General features: G+C 38.5%; 1 protein-coding gene and 1 long non-coding RNA gene across 2 annotated transcripts; both read left to right on the top strand.

Annotated features, from left to right (window-relative positions):
- The first annotated feature begins 692 nt into the window (after positions 1-692).
- Positions 693-7957, top strand: LOC147328537 (uncharacterized). The gene is made up of 5 exons (XR_015129957.1): positions 693-982; positions 2584-2615; positions 3593-3624; positions 4733-4759; positions 7347-7957. It is a non-coding gene; the product is annotated as an uncharacterized LOC147328537 (long non-coding RNA).
- A 1043-nt stretch (positions 7958-9000) lies between these two features.
- LOC147328536 (uncharacterized) lies at positions 9001-22033 on the top strand. The gene is made up of 6 exons (XM_086296979.1): positions 9001-17254; positions 17440-17576; positions 17666-17888; positions 18007-19185; positions 19375-19511; positions 19598-22033. The coding sequence occupies exon 1, from the start codon at positions 9067-9069 to the stop codon at positions 16009-16011; it is 6945 nt and encodes a 2314-aa protein (XP_086153105.1). The 5' UTR covers positions 9001-9066; the 3' UTR covers positions 16012-17254; positions 17440-17576; positions 17666-17888; positions 18007-19185; positions 19375-19511; positions 19598-22033.
- The last annotated feature ends 923 nt before the right edge of the window (positions 22034-22956 follow it).

The raw sequence follows: 22956 nt of genomic DNA, 5'->3' as shown, positions 1-22956 counted from the left end.
TATTTCTGCTTTTTATACTATTTGTGCCTAACATAGTATTTCTGCTAAATTATAGTATTTCTGCTTTTTATACTGTTTGTGCCTAATATAGTATTTCTGCTTTTTATAGGATTTGTGTTTAACCTTCAGAGGTCCTTAGGGACATTTATTGTCTTTTGCATTTTTAATTTTAATATAGTATTTCTGCTAAATTATAGTATTTCTGCTTTTTATAGGATTTGTGCTAAAACATAGTATTTCTACTAAATGTAGTATTTATGCTTAATCATACTATTTCTATATATTACTATTCTGCTAAATCATACTATTTCTGCTTTTCATAGAATTTGTGCCTAATATAGTATTTCTGCTAAATTACAGTATTTCTGCTTTTTATACTATTTGTGCTAAAACATAGTATTTCTACTAAATGTAGTATTTATGCTTAATCATACTATTTGCATATTGGGGAATTCGTGGCTTCTAAGTCAACAAGTCATCCATGTCATATATCTCTAAAAATTCACATTTTAATGATAAATTGTCAACACTTGAAGATTCCCCCATCTCTTCTGAACAAAACGGTGCAGTGACCGTTCTAGCCCTTACGGTTAGGAAATTATGGTCATTTGTTTTGAGGGGAATCCTTAATGGATAATGTTTATATATATATATATTTGTCTTTAAAACATCTTTGCAGACTGACTGTCCTGGACTGGTTGTTGTTGTTTTTTTTTCAGGTCTGGTGAACTCAGCTCTTTGGTGTTGGTGTTCAGGAGTAGAGCCTTCTAATAATATTTATTCAAGTTATAGATTTAAAGTTCTGCGAGTTTTTTCTGTAGCAAATAAATATTGTATAGAATATTTAAAATCACCTACATTTTTGATGTTTACAATGCCCATTGTGTGTAATACTGGAATTTCCTACTACCCGTGAACGCCTCATCTTTTACCTGACTGCCGGACATCCGCCTTTCCGCACACTTCGCTGAGTCCGCTCTGGGTGAGTGCTGCTGCTCTGCTTCTCCTCTTCTCTCCTAAATGTTTATAGTCTGTTTGTGCGATTTAACGAGTTCTTTTAGTGATTTATAAAGCCAACCGAGGTATAACTCATATTAGAGTAACACAGTGGTTGCTTTTTCTTAGTGAAACTTTGTCATTTTTGTATGTAAAAGGAGTGTTTGATGAGCTAACAACCCGATGCTAATGCCTAGCGCTCCTTTGAGCCCAGTGTGAAATGAAAATTTGACTGTGAACCACGGTTATCGTGTTGTTTTATTAATTACATTTGGTGTGTTTGTCAGTCTGTTACATAAGGTGCAGTTAGTTCTCTTCACAAATCAGTTGGTTAAAACAGCCTCATTCTTTATGCTGTAAAGTTTTTAACCAACCGCCATCTTAGATTCAGTGTCAGCTGTCGGCAAGATCAAAGGAGCCATTTTATCGCCTCTGACCGAACACGGGAGAAAAAGAGTCACGTTTGTCCAGGTCTTGTGGATTAATTAAGAGAAAGGAGGGGGGGAGAAACTGAGGATTAAACATAGGCTATGTCCCCACATACACGGGTATTTTTGAAAACTGAGACTTTACGTTTTCGTTTTAAAAAACAATCCCGTCCACACATAAACGCAGAAATGAAGGAAAACTCTGCTAGGAACATACCAAAGCAACAGGTGGCGATATATTCCTAAAGTGTAGAAATGTTGGCCAATCAGAAGTCTAGAAGCCTCGGTGGGAAATAGCAAACAAAGATGGGGCATAAAAGCAGAACAGAGTCATATGTGTGGGGGGACAGTAACTGTGTGCGTATATGTAAGCATTTAAACACTGCAGAGAGAACAATTAACAGTAACCGTATTGTAGAAATGCATTTCATTGAAACAATAACGTGGCGCACAGTGTGACGTCAAAAAAGGTGCTGCGTTTTCTCCGTTTCCCTGTCCACACATAAATGCAAAAACGGAGTTTTCAAAAATATCCTGGCAAGCGTTTTTAGTTTTTCAGTGACCGAAAACGCCGTTTAAGTGTGGACGAAAGGTGCAAACGGATAGAAAAATCTCCATTTTCAAAAGTACCTGTGTACATGTGGACATAGCCCAAGAATATTAAGAACTCCTAATTTGTAGACTTTAATTTTTAAGAACTGTTTAACAAGGCTTGTTTGTGCCAACCTAAATCTGCAGCACAGTTTAAATTCTCACTTTGTGGAAAATTAATGAAATAAACAACAGCCCACCTTCACATAAATAAAATATGGCAGTATATTATTAGTAGTATGGTACATAGATATTTATTTTAAAACTACAGCATATTTAATGATACTATGTGCAGTTGGTAATATTTTAGGAAGTAGAATTTGAATGCAGACCACCTCAAATATTAAAGCCTTAAAAATATACACCGTGCAGTTTTTCATGTATGAGTGTTTTGCAATCTTAAATGAGATGTAGACCAAAGAAAACAGAGGAGAGTTGTTGTTTGTATTCCAGCTGTAGTAAACAAAGAAGTTTAGTGAATCTTTTTGACAACAGAGAGTGATGCAGTATTGATGCTGATTTGAGTTTTCTGATCCTGTACTTTTGTTCTTTGTCTTTTGTTACACAGAGTGAACTAGAAGCTTGGTTTTGCCTTTGCTGGTAAGTAAACAGTGATTGTAACTGAAGCAATATGAAATTGGGATTGTGTAACATGTTTAGCAATTTATATACAATAGTTTGGCTTTCTGTGATATCTTGCCATTTGCTCATGGGCAAAAACACATTTAGGATTTATAAGCAGTAAAGCCCCCCCCCCCCCCCCCCCCCCCCCCTACTAGATCTCTGAGTGTCCCTAAAAATGTCCCTGAAGTTTAATAGGCCATTTATGTCTAATTTTAATTTTAAAGGCTTATCAAAGCATTTCTCTAGTAATTATTGTTTTTATTACACATGTTAAGGCCATTTGAGACTCTGCAATTAAATTTTGCCCTCTTTAGACTAAAGTGAGTTCATTTTGTCTGAGGTACAGTGCTGGGAAAATTCTTTTTTTTCCTTGCAGATTTATTTTGTTCAAGCTTTTTTGTCACATGTTTCAAATCATCTAACAGGGATGATATGAATAAATACAAAAAAGCATTTTAAAGTGATGATTTCACGTATGAAGCAGAGAAAACCAAACCAGAGCTATCTGTTCTAATGTGAGAACATGCTGGTCTCTAATACCCAGTTGTGGAAGCCCTGATACGAAGAACTACCATCAAGCATTTATAGTATCAAGTATTATTTGTGATTGTTGCATGCTTTGAAACTGTGATGTTATCATTTGATCAAGTGTGCAATGCGAGCAAATCATTGCTTGTGGTATCTGCTGTGTTATGTAATAGCACCAAAGTATTAGAGCTTTACGTTAATGAGGAATTTCTGTGGCTTATTGCAGATCGATAAAACGACACATCACCTTAATAAAGACAGAAATCTTTAATAAGGTGCAGAAAGAGAAGATCGGGTGTTTATAGTAAAGCTGTTGTAAACAAAGAATTTAACAGATTTTTTTTTTCACTACAGATTGTGATGCAGTATTGACTCTGATGCTGATTTTAGTTGTCTGATTCTGTATTTTTGTTCTTTTGTTACAGAGTGAAACAGAACTTTGGTTTTGCGTTTGCTGGTAAGTAAGCAGCAATTGTAACTGCAGTAATATGACATTGTCACTGTGTAACATGTTTAGCAACTTACCTAACGTAGTTTGGTTTTTGTGAGATTACCATTTATTGATGGGCAAAATCAAATGGTCAGAATTTATAACTTGTAGCAGCAAAGGCCCCACACATGACCTCTGACTGTCCCTGAAGTTTAACAGGCCATTTGTGTCTGATTTTTATGTTTGAACACAAACAACTGTTTTTATACAGTTGTTTGTGTTCTCCGTTTGTTTGTGGATTTACGTAGCAGAGCACCACAGTTGTTGATTTATATCTTCACTCATATTCTGCTTATGTATTGATAATTTCCCCCAGGGATCAATAAAGTATTCTGATTCTGATTCTGATGTATTAAAGTCAGACCACTATAGAAGTATTTTTGCCTGAGTGAACAGAAGTGGTAGGTTAAACATTTAAGCAATAATAAAAAAACTCAGAGAACCAGAGTTGTGAGTAGGCAATGTTGTGTATGTTAAAGCCTGTGTGTAATTTATATACAATAAGTTTAAATCAGTTTCTTAATAATTTGCTTGATACATTGTGTTTAAAATTTTATATAAAAGGGAAATATTGCAAAATACAAAAAGATTCCTGCCAACAGGTACAATGGAAGGACTTTTTATTATAATTTTTGTAATTGCAAAATGGTGTGCCACTGTTGTTACTATAACATGTCAGAATTTACATGTATTTTAGGATTTACATATTCAGATCAGAACTAAAACCTGGTGAGGTTTTCCGTTGATTCTAACAGTTGTGGTTTTTCCACACTTTATTAAGCACTGACTTGTGATAGAAAATGATGGAGCTAAAAAGCCATAATCTGTACCAACAAATATTGGTGCCTCTTCTTTGCACTTCTGTAGTATGCATGCCTTTATTACACATGTTATCACCATGTGAGACTCTGTAACTGAAGTTTGTCCTCTTCAGACTACAGTGAGTTCATAAAGGCTTGGAGAAATTGAGGATTTTACTAGTTATTTCATGTCACAGTAAATTGGATTGTGTGCGAAGAGGTTCAACAGTCTAAGTCATTAAACAGTGATCTGATGTGTTGTTTCCTTTCTCTAGGATACTGATCTGATCGTCTCAAGTCTGGTAAGTATAGGTTTTGTCTGCAGTACAGTGCTGAGAAAGGTCTTTCTTCCTTGCAGATTTATTTTGTTTATGCTTTTTTCACGTTTCAAATCATCTAACAAGGATGACCTGGATAAATACAAAAAGCAGTTTTAAAGTGATGATTTCATTTTTGAACCAGAACAACCTGGTCTAATGTAAAAACATGTTGGTCTCTAATACCCAGCTGTGGATGCCCTGATAGCAACAATTACCATCAAGCATTTACAGTAACTGGTAATGACTGGTTTACATCACTGGTTGATTTTGGTCCACTATAATTTCAGAATTGTCATAATTAGATCCAAACAGGACAGGCAAAAAAAGAAAAGAAAAAAGTCTTAATTAAGGCCCAATATAGGGTTTTCAAGTCATACCAAGAATCTTAATTTCATTAAAGTCCAGACTGATTCGTTTACACCATGTGTTTTGTTTCATTCATTCAATTGGACTTGCTTGTGTGCTTCAGATCCTAAGTGTGATTAAACTTAAGCCCAGGACCTGATGAGTTGATGTAGGTCCTGAAGTAGTAAAGGAACTCTGGGACATCACAGTAACAGCACCATGTTTGACTTTAATGCTGGTGTTTTTCTCTCACTATAGATGATTCAGTTTAGTGCAGTTAGTCAGCACAGCTGTTGGTTATCATCGAGATATTATTAGGCAACTTGTTTTTGCCTGTTCAGCTACAACGTCTGGGAGGGTTTCTGTTTTCTGGGGTCTCCAGATCCTTAGAAATCTCTTTGTAAACCTTTACAGAACTATATGTGTTTGTTTCACATTAGAGCAGCTCACGACTAGCAGTTTAGGGACAATTAAATATTCACATAGGACAGGGGTCTCAAACTCCACTCTTCAAGGGCCGGTGTCCTGAAGCTTTTCCATGCGTCCCTGTTACAAAACACCTGAATAACATTTGTAGGTCATTAGTGAGAGGATAGAATTTCACTGTGTGCTGAAGTGACATCCCCTAAGACTACTCAAATTTAAGTAATTTAAGTGTTTGGAAAAATGTCCTTCTAAAAGTACTTTCATTGCGTCATGTTCATTCACTCATGAGCTGCTATAACATGAATCAAATGGCTGAATTACCACCTCAGCATGCAGTCACGTTCTGTAGAGTTTTGCTAATGACCTACTAATGTTATTCAGGTGTGTTGCAACAGGGACACATAGAAAAGTTTCTGGACACCAGGCCTTAAGGACCAGAGTTTGAGACCACTGGTGGTAGGACATTGTGGATTTCAAAAGCTTCTTCCCTTAAATCACTGCCTAAAAACTGCTTTTTGTAATTTGTCATAATGACTTGCAAAATATAGGTGGGATGAAAACATAAACATAAGACATTTTATAGTGGCCTGATATTTTTATCAAGGCTGTTTTTTGAAAATAATCCTGCCCTAATTTACAAAAGATGAACTGTGTCTGAAAGTCATGTTTGTTTGTTTGTTTAAGAAATGTGGGAATCTCCAGCAAAGATCTTACATGCAACAGCTCAGATACAGCACTCACTTCTGTTCTTTTTTTTATCATGAAATGATCTACAAAGAAATTATCATCATACTAAATTTTGCTAATTAGGCCTTTATATCAGCTATGATACGTTTATTATAGATTTAGTGTAGTGCTTATTGCTGTGTATCAAACATGCCCCAAATGTGACTGAAATATGTAGAAACTGCTGTGTAGAAACTAGCTGTCTCCAAATTTCTCATTTTGCCAAAATTCATACAGAGTGGCCTGAAACTGTCTGCTGTAACCTCAGTGTGTTGGTTTTGTTGGACCATATAATATTTACAGTAAGTTACTGTAGCAGCACGTCTTGGTTTGAGTTTATAGACTTAGTTTATTGTTTTAATAGAACGTAAAAATGTCCTTATAACAGTTCCACCATCATTTGTTAAACATTGTCATTCTGTTCACTCCAATAATTTACTGTAGAAGTCTTTAGTATTTAAAGCCCTACATGTACTGTATTTTTGAGATTATAAGGCATAATGTCAATAAACAAGCCTGTTTTTAAGGCAGATTAAGCCAAACAAACAGTCAGATAAGTCAAACTTTATTCAAGTCATTCATAAACAACTCTCAACACTGTTCAGTTGTAACACATAAAATACAGAACAATACACTCACTTTTTCAGTTCATTCCTCATCCACAAATTCATCAAACTCTTCATGGGTTGATCAGTTTGAAATCTGCTTCTTAAGCATGTCTCTTAGCACGTGCCAGGTCCTTGTACACACACCATAATGTTATGTTGAAGCACCGTACGAATTACTCTACGAGGGTCCTGACTATGGTAGCCATAATGCTCTGACAATACATCAAGCAGCGCAGCTTTGTAGCTTACCGAAGTATTACTAAAATATTTGACAGAATTTTGAGCGCTGTGTACCACAGAAATCCCGTTTGAGGTCAGTAAGCATAACCAGAATCGATACGCTAGGCACATTGTATGTTTTTGAGATAATGACAGGATTTTAGGTGTGCCATATAGTCTGAAGAATATGGTAAATCCAAGCATGTTGGAAATATGACTAATTCCAGGCCTTTTGTGTCTTACAGGTGACCTGCTGCAGAAGATCCTCTCTCTCTCTATCATTATAAGCAATTCTGTCTATCCTATCACTCTCCCAACTCTATCTAATTTGAAAGCCATTCTATCTTGTATCCCTCTCTCTACTGCTCTATCTAATTTGAAAGCCATTCTATCTTGTATCCCTCTCTCTACCGCTCTATCTAATTTGAAAGCCATTCCATCTTGTATCCCTCTATCTCTACTGCTCTATCTAATTTGAGAATCCAAGTTTTCAGAAATCCTTTTCAGAATCCAATCTATCTGTTACAGAATTCTGAGAGATCTCTGCTCTCACTGCTCTTTCTTTCCTGTCTTTAAACTCTCTCACATTCAGTCATTTTGCTGGAAATTACAAGTTGAATATACAGTAGTAGAATTACAGTACAGTAGAACTTTTAGTAGAAACTACTTACACAGCCCTACATTTGTCATTTTAATTTTGCATTAGACTTTAGTTTGGACTGCTAGTTTGGCTTACTTTGATCAATTGTATAAAATATCACCTTTTTATAAGTTTATTTGTAATAAGATAATCTGGTTATTTTGTAATACATACATTCAGATAAATAATAAATTAGATCCAGTCTGTTAGTCTGTTTCATTGGCTATAACATTTGACTGCAAGTTTATAGTACTATTATTTAAGGACAAACCCATTTTGTCACTCAGTGTAAGTATTCAGTTAGTATTGTCATCGAGAAGCGCCTGAGGACTTCCTGTTTCCTGACTGCTGCAGAAAATCCAGCTGGAGAATCCTCATCACCAGTCATCTTATCACCACACCACCAAAGCTCCATATATTTGATTTCAATTTTAGATATCTGAAAGATTTACATAAACTCCCCTAAGAGCTAAGACTTTTAATATAGCCTGTTGATTGTTGAGATTTATTCTGCATATCATTTTACAGAAGTTGTAATTATTTACCAGTCTGGTTAAAAAAATATAAGTAAAATTATACAGTTTCAAAAAGAGCTACAATAAAACAGATCAAATTGTTTCCAGAGAACTTTGAATTTCCTTTATTTTGAGTTTGGAGTAGAAAATCAGCTTTTTATATATAATAGTACATTTCTCAGATTTAACAGTAATTTGAGGAGTTATACGTTTTTCTGTGTTTCAAGGTTCAGTTTTGTTTACATTTGTGTATAACCACATATAAGCTCCAGGTTGTACTTCAGCAAAATGCCAAGAAAAGGTCAAAGGTCGCAGTCCCAGAAGCTTAGATGGCAAAAGCAGAAAGAACAGCTGAATGTTTCTCAGAGCAGTGAGCAGGTAAAGGTGTGTGTTTCAACTTTTCCCAGCACTGAAGTGCAGAGCAGTGTTCAGACAGCCACAGTGTCTTATGCAGATGTGGTAAAGAGAAGTGTTCCCTCAGTGTCTGTCCCAGAGCCTGAAGTTATGCAGCTAATCCAGACTGAACCCCAGCTAACTGTACAAACACAGCATGATGAAGAGACAGCCACAGTGTCTTATGCAGATGTGGTAAAGAGAGGTGTTCCCTCAGTGTCTGTCCCAGAGCCTGAAGTTATGCAGCTAATCCAGACTGAACCACAGCTAACTGCACAAACACAGCATGATGGACACGCTCCAGTACAGTCTCATGTACAGGTTACAAACAGTGAAAGTCGTCCACGAGTGAGTAGCGTCTGTGCTTCCCGAAGCCAGGCCGCTCCTAGGTATGGAAAGTACCGGAATCAGCAATGCATGGCTAACAGTTTGGTTTTCCTGTCATTCTTACACGAGGATGAATTTATTACCAGAGCAGATCTAAACCGTGTGTTGGACAAAGGCCATGCCGTCTATTCAGATGCCAGACTGAGGTTTGTGAACAGTGTGTTTCTAGCCTGCGATGAACTTCCTTCAGTTGTTACCAGCCGCAGACACGAGTATCAAGTCGACATGTCTCAGTTTGCTCATTACGGCACATTTGATGGTACAGATCACTTTCCGAGCCTTGAACAGGGATTACAGTGTTTGGCTTCAGACGTTCGCTATGCTTTGCTAGTCATGGGAGGAACAGTCATCGCTGTTAGCAGGCTGACTTCAGGTGAATATGCATATTTTGACCCTCACCCACGTAAGTCTACTGGTATGCCATTATCGCCAAGTGTAAGTGGTGGAACTGCAGTTATGTTGAAGTTCACACGTCTTAATGACATGATTGACAGGATCAAACGTTTGTACAGAATGTTCAGCATCGCACCAAGCTGCACTTATGAGCTACAGCCCATCGAGTTTCACAGTGAAAACGCTGCTGACCAAAGAGATGCTGATGAAAACAGACAAACAGCTACAACTGTTCCAGCACCAGCTTTAAATGAAGTTGTTCATGAAATAAACTCCCAAACATCTACTGACCAGACACAGAAGACTGTGAGAGACACTTTAACGACTGAAGTGACATCATCCAGAGTGGATTATTCAAATGAGACAGCTGCTACTGAAAACAACCATCTTCCTTCTGAGTATTTAGAAAAAGAAACATCTGCATCCTCTGTGAGAGAAACGCAGGTAACATCAGATTCTGTTCCTCAGAATGATTCAAACACTGCCTACTGTTTAACTAATATAACAGAGGAACCCTCAGATAAACTGCTGAAATATAATAAACAGCAAAGGAGAAAAATAAGGAGAAGATTATTAGCCCAAGAAAAAGTACCACAGAGAAAGGAAAATCAGAAGAAGAAAGAAAGGCAGATGTACACTTTTGATGAAAGTTTTAAGGCAAAGAAAAAAGGTTGTAGTAGAAAGTCTAATGATCCTGATCACAGACAGAAGAAGAGTGTGTACAAAAAATATCTGTATAAACTAAATGCTACATATAGAGAGAAACAGAGAGAACATTTCAGAAGAACCTATAGAGAAAGTGCTAAAATAAGAGAGAAAAAAAGAGAATGTGTCATAAGGATGTATAAAGACGATTCTTTATTCCGAGAAAAGCAGAAGGAACGTATGAGAAAAACATATAAAGAATCTTATAGACAATTTCCTATGTTTAGAGAACAGCAGAAGGAACGTATAAGAAGAAATTACAGAACTTGTGCTGAATTCAGAGAAAAACATAAAGCTTACATGAGGTCATATGTATATAACCTATATAAAAAAAGTGAAGATTTTAAACAGAAAAAACGATCTTATCTGACTAAGCGTTATGGAGAAGAAAAACAATTTCAGCAACAACACAAGGACAATATGAGAGAACGAATGAGAGTAAAATATTGGAACGGTTTTTCTTTCAGACAGATGCATAATATCAGATGTGCAATGAATATAAAACGGAAATATCGCCAGATGCATCGACCGGCTGAGACTTTACAGTGTCATCCAGAGAACACTTTAATGAATGAGGCCATATCTCGTTTCAGATCAAACATTAAGTCAGCACCATCTTATGTTTGTACTGTTTGTCTAAAAGCTTCTTTTCCTAATCAGGTAAAAATCTGCAAAAGAGAAAATTACTCAAAACACCAGACTGTAGCTCATCAGTGCCTAACTGGTAAATTTGTTCATGTGTGTGATGAAGCATGTCATGATCACTGCAGCTTTCCTGTTGAGAGAAAAAAAGAGTATATCTGTCACACATGTCACAGTTCCCTCAAAAGTGGATGCATGCCCAGGCTTGCTGCTGTTAATGGTTTAGAACTGCAGGATATTCCAGCTGAACTTTGTGATCTCAACATTCTGGAGAGACATCTGATTGCCAAATGCATACCATTTGCTAAGATTATTCCTCTTCCAAAGGGGAGACAGAGACTCATACGTGGTAATGTGGTGTGTGTACCATCTGAGGTCCAACAAACAGTTGACAGTTTACCGAGGATCAGAAGCCAATCACAGATCATGAGGATAAAGCTGAAAAGACGACTGTGCTACAAAGGCCATCAGCTGTTCCAGACTGTCACCTGGTCTAAACTCATTCAAGCTCTGCGTAAACTGAAACAAATTCATCCACAGTACACAGATATTGTTATTAGAGATGATGCATTGCTTTGTGATCCAACGTTACCTGATGATGACAGCAGTGATGAAGCCAGCATGGCAAGTGATGATTATAATGAAGCAGATTTAATGGAAATTGACAACTATGAAAAAGATGCCCTTTTGTGCGAAAGTGAGTCTCAAAGTGACCAAGATATTAATATGCAATCCTGTGATGAACAACCAGAGGAACAAAATCCAGATGAACCAGAAAGTGATTTGAACAATGGAGGTTTTGCTCTAGAAAGTTGTCTGCAGCCTGTAGACATTTCAGAAGAGATTCTCTGTTTCACTGATAACACATATTGTGTGGCTCCTGCAGAAAGAAACAATCCTGTTAGCTTCTTCAGAACTCCTCATTTGGAAGCCATGGCATTTCCTGTGCAGTTTCCTACTGGTCAGAATACACTGGATGAAAAGAGACTTCTTAAACTCACACCAAGTGCTTACTTCAAATCAAGGCTTTTCAACATTGATGCAAGATTTGCTAAAGACACAAATTACCTGTTTTTCTCACAGTTTGTCACTGAAATACACTTGGCTAATTCCAGTATGACGATACAGCTAAGGAAAGGTAAAACTATGACCAAAGATGGACGCAAAATCACATCAGGAATGTTACAAAGTAAGACAGAAGTAGAGAAGCTGGTAAGAAATAAAGATGCAATCAGATTTATGCAGCCACTCAGAGGAACTCCAGCTTACTGGCAGAAAACTACCAGAGATCTATTCAGCATGGTTCGCCAAATAGGAACACCTCAGTTCTTTGTCACTTTCTCTGCTGCTGAGATGAGATGGCCTGAAGTGATTCAAGCAATAAAGAGACAGCAAGGTGAAGAGGTTGATTTTGAAGCCCTGGACTGGTCAGAAAAGTGTGAAATTCTAAGATCAAATCCAGTAACCACCATGCGAATGTTTGATAAACGTGTTGAGGCTTTGTTCAGAGATTTGCTTTTTTCTCCTGCACAGCCCCTTGGTGAGATCATTGATTACTTTTACAGAGTTGAGTTCCAGCACAGAGGTAGTCCACATATACACATGTTGCTGTGGATTCGAGAAAAGGTAGAAGCAGATGTGGATGACGACCAAACTGTCTGTGACTTTGTTGACAGATACATCTCAGCTCAACTCCCTGATCCAGAAAAACAACCTGAACTGCACAAAAAAGTCACTGAGCTACAAAAGCACAGCAAAAACCACACAAAGACATGCTTTAAGAGTGTGAACTCTGGTTGTAGATTTGGGTTTCCCAAACCACCAGCCACAAGAACAATGATTGTGAGACAGGATGAGGATTCAGACACTGAAGCTGCAAAAGCCAAACTCAGACCTTTGTTGAACCTGCTGAAGGAACCTGAAGCTGCTTCCCTCACCATAGAGCAGATTCTGTCACGATGCAACTTAACAATGAATGAGTATGAACAATGCCTCCAAGACATAAACAAGAAAACAGCTCTGATTCTGAAACGTGACCCAAATGAGTGTTGGATCAACAATTACAACCCAGACCTGCTTGAAGCCTGGAACTCTAATTTAGATGTCTCATTCATTTTGAATGCCTATTCATGTATAGAATACCTCTGTAAATATATAACAAAGAAAGAATCTGGCCTCTCTGAATACCTGAAGACAGTTATTGACAACTCTGATAAGAACACCGTCAATGAGTGTGATGAAATGAGAGCTGTGATGCAGGCTTACTCAAAAAAGAGAGAAATCAGCGCACAGGAGTGTGTGACTCGAGTCTGTGGCCTAAAAATGAAAAAATGTTCCCGCAGTGTTGTATTTGTACCAACAGATGATAACCCGGTAAAAATGAGTCGGCCCATGAGCTTCCTGGAAAGCACAACACACGACAGTTGTAATATTTGGATGACAAGTTTGAGTGATAAATACAAATGCAGACCTGAGACCCCAGAATATGAGGAAATGTCACTGGCTGATTTTGCTGCCTTGTGCAGGTTGGTGAGTGGTCCAAATGAAGGAAAAGATGTGCTTCCTCTTCTAAACCAGCTTGGATTTGTACAAAGGCGAAAGAATGATAAACCAGCTATAATCAGATATTACCACTGTTCACAGGAAAAAGATCCTGAGCAATATTATGGTCGACTGTTGAGACTTTACCTTCCACACAGATCAGAGCAGGAACTGAAACCACAAGGGTTCCAAACCTATCAGTCCTTCTACAACTCAGGTTTTGTACGACTTCCATGTTCAGACCACAGTGAGTCTGTGAAAAGGGTTGTGAAAAGAAATAAAGACAAGTATGAGAAGAACTCTGAGGATATTGAGAGTGCACTGGAAGAGTTTGAACAAAATAGGGATGTTGTGATTGATGAATGGTGTAATCTTGCTCCTGAATCTGAAGTTGTGAGGCTGCAATGTGATGAGAATCTTCCTGAGAGACATTCTGATGATGAGAACGAACAGGAGAATGTCCCCGACTACAGTCGTCAGTCTGATGCTGTAACAGAGATCAGAGCCATCAGAGAACAACCTGCAGTCGATCCAGCCGTGGTACGTGTAATGTATCAGAATCTGAACCAGAAGCAGGCCTGCGTGTTCTATGCCATAAGAGACTGGTGTATTCAGCGAGTTTGTGGTTTGAACCCAGATCCATTTTTCTTCTATATCAATGGTGGTGCAGGAACTGGAAAGTCACATCTGATTAAGTGTATTCACTCTGAAGCATCAAAGATCCTGAGCAGACTGCCTGCTAATGCAGAAGAAGCTGACATATCAAATCCAACTGTTTTACTGACTTCATTTACCGGTACAGCAGCTTTTTCTATCAATGGCTCTACATTACATTCTCTACTGAAACTACCCAGGAGTCTGAAACCACCCATTCAAGGACTTGGTAACCAACTGGATGAAGTCAGATCTGAGCTGATGAATGCTGAAATTATTGTTATTGATGAGATTTCAATGGTTTCAAAACCCCTTTTTGCTTATGTGGATGCAAGACTGAAACAAATCAAAGGCACTCAGAGACCTTTTGGTGGAATGTCAGTTTTAGCTGTTGGAGATTTTTACCAGCTGCCACCAGTGCGACAGTCTAAACCTCTCTGTGTTTACGATCCAGAACAGATTGACCTATGGCAGGAGCATTTTCAGATGATCACTCTAACCGAGATCATGCGTCAGAAAGATGATGTGGCCTTTGCAGAGATGCTGAACAGGATTAGAGTCAAAGAAAAGACGGATGAACTTTCTCAGTGCGACAGAGATTTGTTGTCACAGGCTGTGACTGCACCAGAAGAATGTCCAACTGAGGTCTTACACATTTATGCCACCAACAAGAATGTGGAATCCCACAACACAGATACCCTGAAGAAGCTTCATTCAAACATCATAATCATCAATGCAGACGATTTCCAGAAGGATAAATGTACAGGCAGAATGGAACGAAGAGACAAACCATTTACAGGTGGGAGAAATGATTTACCTGACACTCTGAATGTTGCTGAAGGAGCTCGAGTCATGCTGACCAGAAACTTGGACACACTAAACGGTTTGGTCAACGGTGCTTTTGGTATACTGGTAAAGGTGGTGAGATCTGAAAATGATGGACACATAATTAAACTGGGGCTCAGGATGGACAACCGGCAGCCTATGAGACACAACCGCAGTGCTAATGCAGCTTCTGATGATCTGGTTTACATTGAGAGAGCAGAGGAGAGTCTGAAGTTTAAAGGAGCGGTACGCAGACAGTTTCCTGTAAAGCTAGCATTCGCTTGCACAATTCACAAAACTCAGGGTCTTACAACACAGACAGCTGTAGTTTCAATGAAGAACATTTTTGAACCAGGTATGGCTTACGTTGCTCTCAGCAGGGTGACGTCTCTCAGTGGACTCTATTTGCAGGACTTGGATGAGAAAAAGATTTACGCCAATCCCGAGGTAACTGCAGCGCTCCAAACCATGAGACAAGCCAGTGTTGAGGAAATGATGCCTCTTCTTCAGGTCAGAGAAACAGCCAGCAGACTTGACACTCTTACACTGATCCATCACAATACAGAGGGTTTGCCATCTCACATCAGTGACATCAAGAGTCATCATGAAATGTGTTTAGCAGATGTTTTGTGTCTCACTGAGTCTCACCTTCAAGGCTCCTTTGTTGCAGACAGTCTTCATTTGGACGGCTACACCATGTTCAAACGCAACAGACATGTGTCCTACACAAACTTTCCTCACATGGCCAGCAGAAGTGGTGGGGGAGTTGTTGTGTATTTAAGGAATCATTTTCAGGTTCAGGTAAAACAGTATCTGCATAATGTCACTGATCTTGAGTTTTTAGTGTTGAAGGTTCAGGCTCCATTCCCTGCACTCATTGCTGTTGTGTACAGACCCCCTGACTACAGTTTGACACCATTCATGCAAAACCTGGTAAGTCTTTTAGATTCACTTGAAATAATGGACTGTCACCCAATAATTGTGTGTGGAGATTTTAATGAGAACCAGTTGCAGAGTGGAAGAAAACAGATTCTGGAGCAGTTTCAGTCGAGAGGGTATTCACAGCTGATCACTTCTGGCACTACAGACAAGAACACCCTGCTTGACCTCATTTTTATTTCTCAGCCACAGAAATGTCTATATTCAGGTGTTCTGAGATCATATTACAGTTACCACAACCCTGTGTTTTGTGTCCTGTCCTCGAGCCAATCATGAAGTCATCTGGTGAGTTTTGAAACAATTACAGATCATGTTTGTTACAGAGTTTACTGATTGTAGAGCATGAAAAATATTTTTCATTGAAAAAATTGTCTTCCCTACTCTGTCTGTAAGAAGACCCTTTCTTATTGCAATGTTATTAATCATTTCACCAAATCATTGCTGAACTTCATGCAGAGCAGAGAACATCTGCTATCATGCACCTCTGATCTGAAATGTGCTGCAACATTTATTAAACCAACATCATTTCTTTTATTCTCATGTTTTAAATGACTAAATCTTTTTACTGTGACGTATGTAGCTCAACAAACGAGATCTTCCCCTCCAAGGGCTTGAAAATATGAAATAGTAAATAAATAAATCCCACATAAATGCAGGTATTTATTATGGGTCACATGAATAAATACAGACAATTATATTTTCTTGATTATAGTAGCTTTTGTAGAATCAAAAGTTTTTGTGATGAATGAGTTTTTGCTTATCATGTTTTACAGGTAAAAAATGTCAAAAGTTATAAACTATCTTTAGGCTACCAGAGATGTCTATAATGATACATTATGTAGAGAAAAACATTAGTACAGCTTACAGAATATGTATAAAAACTGATTTAGAAGTAAATGGATAGTTTTCTGAAAGTTCCCGACTACAGTTTAACACCACCCACCCAGATCAGCCCCCAAGTGTCTATGTAATGCTGGTATGGTGTGTGAGTTTGACTTGGCCTTTATCCGGGTGGGTTTGGGTTTGGGTGGATAAAGGCCAAGTCAGAATTCTCTGAGCAGCTGGAAAAAGCTGCTAATAAACAAAGACATCAAAAAGTGTGGGCTTTAGGTGTAGCCCCCGCTTTCTGATGCACTAATTAGACTTAGTAACCGACACCCCATACCAGCATTACATAGACACTTGGGGGCTGAGCTGGGTGGGTGGTGTTATAAGCACGTGTTTTGTTAGATATATTTTTTCAGACACCATCTTCATGAACTGCTGAGCCAAACCTGATCCATCAGTGCTGGACTGCACAGATAACTACATGCCACAAGGAGACTGCTGTGTTATGAATTGCCATACCAGTGTGTCTTCAATGGAGAAGATGACACACCCATCACCTGACCTCCTGCCTGATCTGGAGACCATCATCATGCTACCACACTACACACCTCTGAGACCATCAATGATGACTCATACTGAGGAAACTGTATTTCCTGTCAGAGATGCTCAGTGATCCTCAGAGCAGAGAGAGGTATCATTCTTTATCTTTGATAAAAAAAAAATGTCAGTGTTTTTAATTCAATTAATTAATTAAAATCCTGTTTATTGCATAAATAATTCCACACTCAAATGATTATACTTGTTGACACTTTTTGAGTTTTAATTCACATTATGGATTACAAATCTATGCTTTTTCTACTCTGTCTCTCTGTGCAGGTATTGCTGTCTTCTGAGTTCTTCCGTGTCCCAACTGAGGCCTTCAAACCTCATTGCAGAGCTCATGTCTTTCCTCACCATCATGTGAGTGTGAGATTGCTCTGGATTCTGGTTATGTGGCCCGCAGCACCTATAAGGTATTTCAACATTGTTCATTGTATAACTTATTTGTAGTTTTTAGGGTTTCTACAGACAAAAAAAATGTTCCTTTTTCTGTATCTTTTAGAACAAGCTCGTCCAGTGTGCCTGCATTCCAGCTTCTTAGACTCTACGCAAGTGGACAGAGTATCAGTGTTTGGCCACTCTTACAGACACTGACTTCTGTCAATTCACTTCTACTGATCGGGTACCTCACTCCAGGAAGACAGAGGGCTGCAAGCCTGTCATCATTTCCAGTGTGGCTTTGTATTCTTGGGGTAGCATCAGATTTTTCCCACAAATATTCAAAGGTAACACTTGTTTTAAGCTTAGTTATTAAATCAAAAGTCTTCCCTTGTGTCATGTCTGTGAAGGTTCTCATGATGTCCTTTGATGTAGTCTCTCTCTTCACTTGCATACCCACTACAGAGGCAGTGGAGACTGTCAGAAAACGACTGCAAGAAGACAGCTCCTTGGAAGACAGGACCAACTTCACACCCGATCAGATGTGCACACTGTTAGACCTCTGCCTCACCACTACATATTTCAAATACAACGAGGGTTTCTACAGACAAAAACATGGCTGTGCCATGGGTTCCCCTGTGTCACCTGTTGTAGCCAACCTTTACATGGAGGAAGTGGAAAGGAAGGCTCTTGGCTCTTTCAAAGGAAGAGTACCCAGCCACTGGTAGAGATATGTAGACGACACCTGGGTCAAAATCAAAAGGCAAGAAGTGGAATCCTTCACTGCGCACATTAACGCCGTGGATAAAAACATCAAGTTCACCAGGGAAGACACAAAGGACGACTGTTTGCTTTTCCTGGACTGCGCTGTGCACATTGAAGAGAACGGCAAACTCAACATCGAAGTTTACTGGAAGCCCACACACACGGACCAGTACCTCCTCTTTGACTTCCATCACCCTCTGTAACACAAACTTGGAGTAATTAGGACACCCCCCCGGGCAGAACATGTTCCCTCTAAGCCTGAAGGGAAAAAGAAGGAACACACACATGTAAAGGAAGCACTCAAAACGTGTGGCTATCCTAATTGGGCGTTCTTAAAGTCAGCAAAGATGCACAGAAAAGAACATCAGATACCAGCGAGGGAGGATAAGAAAGACAGATGCAACAACATTGTCATCCCCTATGTACTAATTAGACTTAGTAACCGACACCCCATACCAGCATTACATAGACACTTGGGGGCTGAGCTGGGTGGGTGGTGTTAAAAGCACTTGTTTTGTAGATATATTTTTTCAGACACGGCACAGTCTCCTTTGTGGCAAAACCTTCAAACTTCACCATCCTCAGCTGACACAACAACATCTTAACACCATCTTCATGAACTGCTGAGCCAAACTTGATCCATCAGTGCTGGACTGCACAGATAACTACATGCCACAAGGAGACTGCTGTGTTATGAATTGCCATACCAGTGTGTCTTCAATGGAGAAGATGACACACCCATCACCTGACCTCCTGCCTGATCTGGAGACCATCATCATGCTGCCACACTACACACCTCTGAGACCATCAATGATGACTCATACTGAGGAAACTGTATTTCCTGTCAGAGATGCTCAGTGATCCTCAGAGCAGAGAGCGGTATGATTCTTTATCTTTGATTTAAAAAAACAAATGTCAGTGTTTTTTAATTCAATTAATTAATTTAAATCCTGTTTATTGCATAAATAATTCCACACTCAAATGATTATACTTGTTGACACTTTTTGAGTTTTAATTCACATTATGGATTACAAATCTATGCTTTTTCTACTCTGTCTCTCGGTGCAGGTATTGCTGTCTTCTGAGTTCTTCAGTGTTCCAACTGAGACATTCAAACCTCACTGCAGAGCTCATGTCTTTCCTCACCATCATGTGAGTGTGAGATTGCTCTGGATTCTGGTTATATGGCCTGCAGCACCTATAAGGTATTTCAATATTGTTCATTGTATAACTTATTTGTAGTTTTTAGGCCTTAACACAAATAAAATGTTCCTTTTTCTGTATTTTTTAGAATAAGCTCGTCCAGTGTGCCTGCATTCCAGCTTCACAGAAAAGAACATCAGACACCAGCGAGGGAAGATAAGAAAGACAGACACAACAACATTGTCATCCCCTATGTAGCCGGTGTATCAGAAAAACTCAGGAGAGTTTTCTCCAAATACGACATCCCAGTGTACTTCAGACCCAGTAACACACTCAGACAGAAACTGGTTCACCCGAAAGACAAAACTCCTAAACACAAACTTAACAATGTGGTGTACGCTGTACAGTGCAGCGAGGAATGCCCAGACTTCTACATCGGAGAGACCAAACAGCCACTTCACAAGCACATGGCACAACATAGAAGAGCCACCTCCACGGGACAAGACTCAGCAGTTCATCTGCATCTAAAGGACAAAGGTCAGTCTTTGAGGATGCCAATGTTCACATTTTGGACAGATGGAGGAGTGAAAGAAGCCATTTACGTCCACTGTGAGCGACCATCTTTAAACAGAGGCGGTGGTTTATGACACCAACTGTCTGCCATCTATAATCCAGTTTTGAGTTCCCTCCCCAGACACCGTAACGTCCACTCACATCCTGGGAGTGGGCGTGGGTGATTTCCTGACCTCGGGAAATCACATGATAGGGTGGGGCCAGGTTTCACAATGAGCTCACCCGAAACCCTGGCTGATTGGGACCCACACCCACTTTCACACCTTGGCTCATGTGATTAGGTAGAGGATCATCAGGGGGTTCTTTGTCCCTCTTTGGGGGGAAACTCCCACTGGGTTTAAATCTGGGACTCTCCACCATTGACCCTTAGAACTGAAGAAGCTTCTCGGATGAGAGGTGAAACATCTTCAAGGAACTCAAAGAAGTCCAGACGCTTTTCTTTCCAAGCTCCTTAGACTTCACTTGTGTTAATTACATTTTATTTGTTGTTGTTTTCTTTTAGATTTATATGCAGTGATTGGATGTGGTGGAGCTTTGTTAACTGTGTGGAAAACACCTGTTTGTGATGATATTTACAATGAGGCTTTAAGGTGACAGTTTCCATGTAATTTCAATCCTCTTACTAAGCAAAAACATGTTTGCAATTAACATATTTTTTTCAGTTTTGTCTTTTGGATTTATGGTTAACATTCCTCTGTGACAGCAAATACTAAACTGGTCCAAGTAACCAGCATATCATTGGTCAAAGGCAAAAAGGACCACATGTCACACTAGCAATGAATTTTTGACTGTGTTTGTGTTAGTATAGAGTAGGTCTAACAGTGGTTTTCCACATCTGCTCTAATATATATAGATAATGGGTCAGACATATAAAGTCATTTTGAAAAGTTCATAAAGGTCATTTATATGTGTTCCTCTTTATCATTTTATATCAGGTCAAACAGCAGACTTGAGTTTTGATCAGGGTAGAACCATAACATTCATGCTAATGGTTCTACTGTTTACAGTTACTTTATGATGGATTTCACCCTGGTCACAGCACTATCTGAAAAGCTGTTAGAGGTAAAGTTAAGCCAATTAATACCTCATCATAAGTCACTCTCTAACGCAGGGCAGTGATTATTATTCACTGTAATTTATTCCACAACAATGTTCTTTATTTGATTCTTTAAATATGCACATCGATTGTTTAGCTGTGTGACTCTCCACACCTGAAATATATCACAATGTGGACTTCATTTCGACAGTATTTTGTAGATTGGTACCATATTTATCATCGAATCATCTTGTGCATTTATTAACTAAATGTTGTTTGGTTTTTTTTTGTTTGTTTGTTTGGGGTTTTTATGTTGCCATTTTTACATTTCACCAACTGTGTAAATTCTGCAATTTTACCTTGGTTTTGTTTCACATCAGTTTATCTGCTGGCTGGTATTCCTGTCTTCCTTCTCTCACCCCAACCGGTCGCAGCAGATGGCCGCCCCTCCCTGAGCCTGGTTCTGCTGGAGGTTTCTTCCTGTTAAAAGGGAGTTTTTCCTTCCCACTGTCGCCAAAGTGCTTGCTCATAGGGGTCATATGTCATATGATTGTTGGGTTTTTCTCTGTATCTATGAAGCGCCTTAAGGTGACTTTTGTTGTGATTTCTTGCTATATAAATTGAATTGAATTGGTTTTCTTTCTTTTCTAATGTTTCTGGTCATTTTTCACAGTTAAACAAGTAACTTTGAGGTTACTTCATCGTTTTCAGCTGTTATCTGTATAAATTTTTTTCCTAATAATTACATTTCTGCAAAATTATAGCAGTTCTGGTAAGTTGTAATATTTCTGCCAAGTTATTATTATTTTTTAATCAATTATTACATTTCTGCTAAGTTGTAGCTTCTGGTAAACTACAACATTTCTGCTGAATTGTTATGTTTCTTCTAAGTTATTGCATTTCTGCTAAGTTATTACATTTTTGCTAACTTGATGTTCTTCTGCAAAGTTATTAAAATTTCAACAACTTTTTAAACACTGACTTTGATTTCTTCAGCTTCTTCAGCTATTTTCAACTATTTTCAGCAGACAGCTTCAGCTTTACAGTTTCCTCTAAGTGATTGCAGTTCTGCTAAGTTATTCCATTTTAGCAAAGTTCCTTTGCTTCTGCAAAGTTTTTACAATTTCTGCAACTTTTCAGCTTTTTCAGCTACTTTTTGCATACAGCTTCAGCTTTAAGCATCCACACTGCATTTTCGCAGGAAATGCAAATTTTTCTAGTTATTATTCTAGTTGCTTCCGTACACTTTTTGGCACTTAACTACTTCCACAATTTTCAGCCGATTTTCACCGTTCAAATTTTAAACTATTCTGCTTCTTCTGCTAATGTGCGCTATGACTTTTGGTATTTTTAACTATTATACTTTTTAAAATATTAAGCTTTTTTCCTTTAATTTGTCCCATTGAAATGAATGGGAAACTTCAGCAATTCTGCTAAAATTTGCTTGTTTTTGAAACTTAACTACTTCCTCATATTTTCACCTAGAACAACCATTCAAATTTTAAAATGTTCACAAATTATTGGGCTATTCAGGTATGATTCAGCTTTTTCAAATCTTCTACTGTTTTACTTTTATGCCTCTTAAAGTTTTGAGTTGCAAAATTGTGATTTTTCACAAAATACATGCGTTGTTATGGTTGCTATGCTCTTGGCTTCCAGTGTGCCACTGAAGGTTTTGCAATTTTCACTTCATGTCCGAACAACTTCCTGCTACTTGCTCAATTTTCACTCAACTTCCACAAATTATACATCAAAACGTAGGTATTTTTGCTGGCTTTCAGAAAATGTCACCATCATTGTTGTGGGATTTATAGAATTTTTGCAAATCTCCTCAGACTAACACAAGGTCAGAAAACTCTCCATATAAAGTGAATGGAGAGCTTGTTCAAAATCACCGC

The sequence above is a fragment of the Aulonocara sp. 'chitande type north' Nkhata Bay genome, linkage group LG6 (genome assembly GCF_057382095.1).
Source record: "Aulonocara sp. 'chitande type north' Nkhata Bay isolate Kocher_YH1m ecotype deep benthic linkage group LG6, A_spYH_male_GT1.1, whole genome shotgun sequence".
Taxonomy (NCBI): domain Eukaryota; kingdom Metazoa; phylum Chordata; class Actinopteri; order Cichliformes; family Cichlidae; genus Aulonocara; species Aulonocara sp. 'chitande type north' Nkhata Bay.
This window is presented reverse-complemented; position numbering and strand designations above follow the sequence as displayed.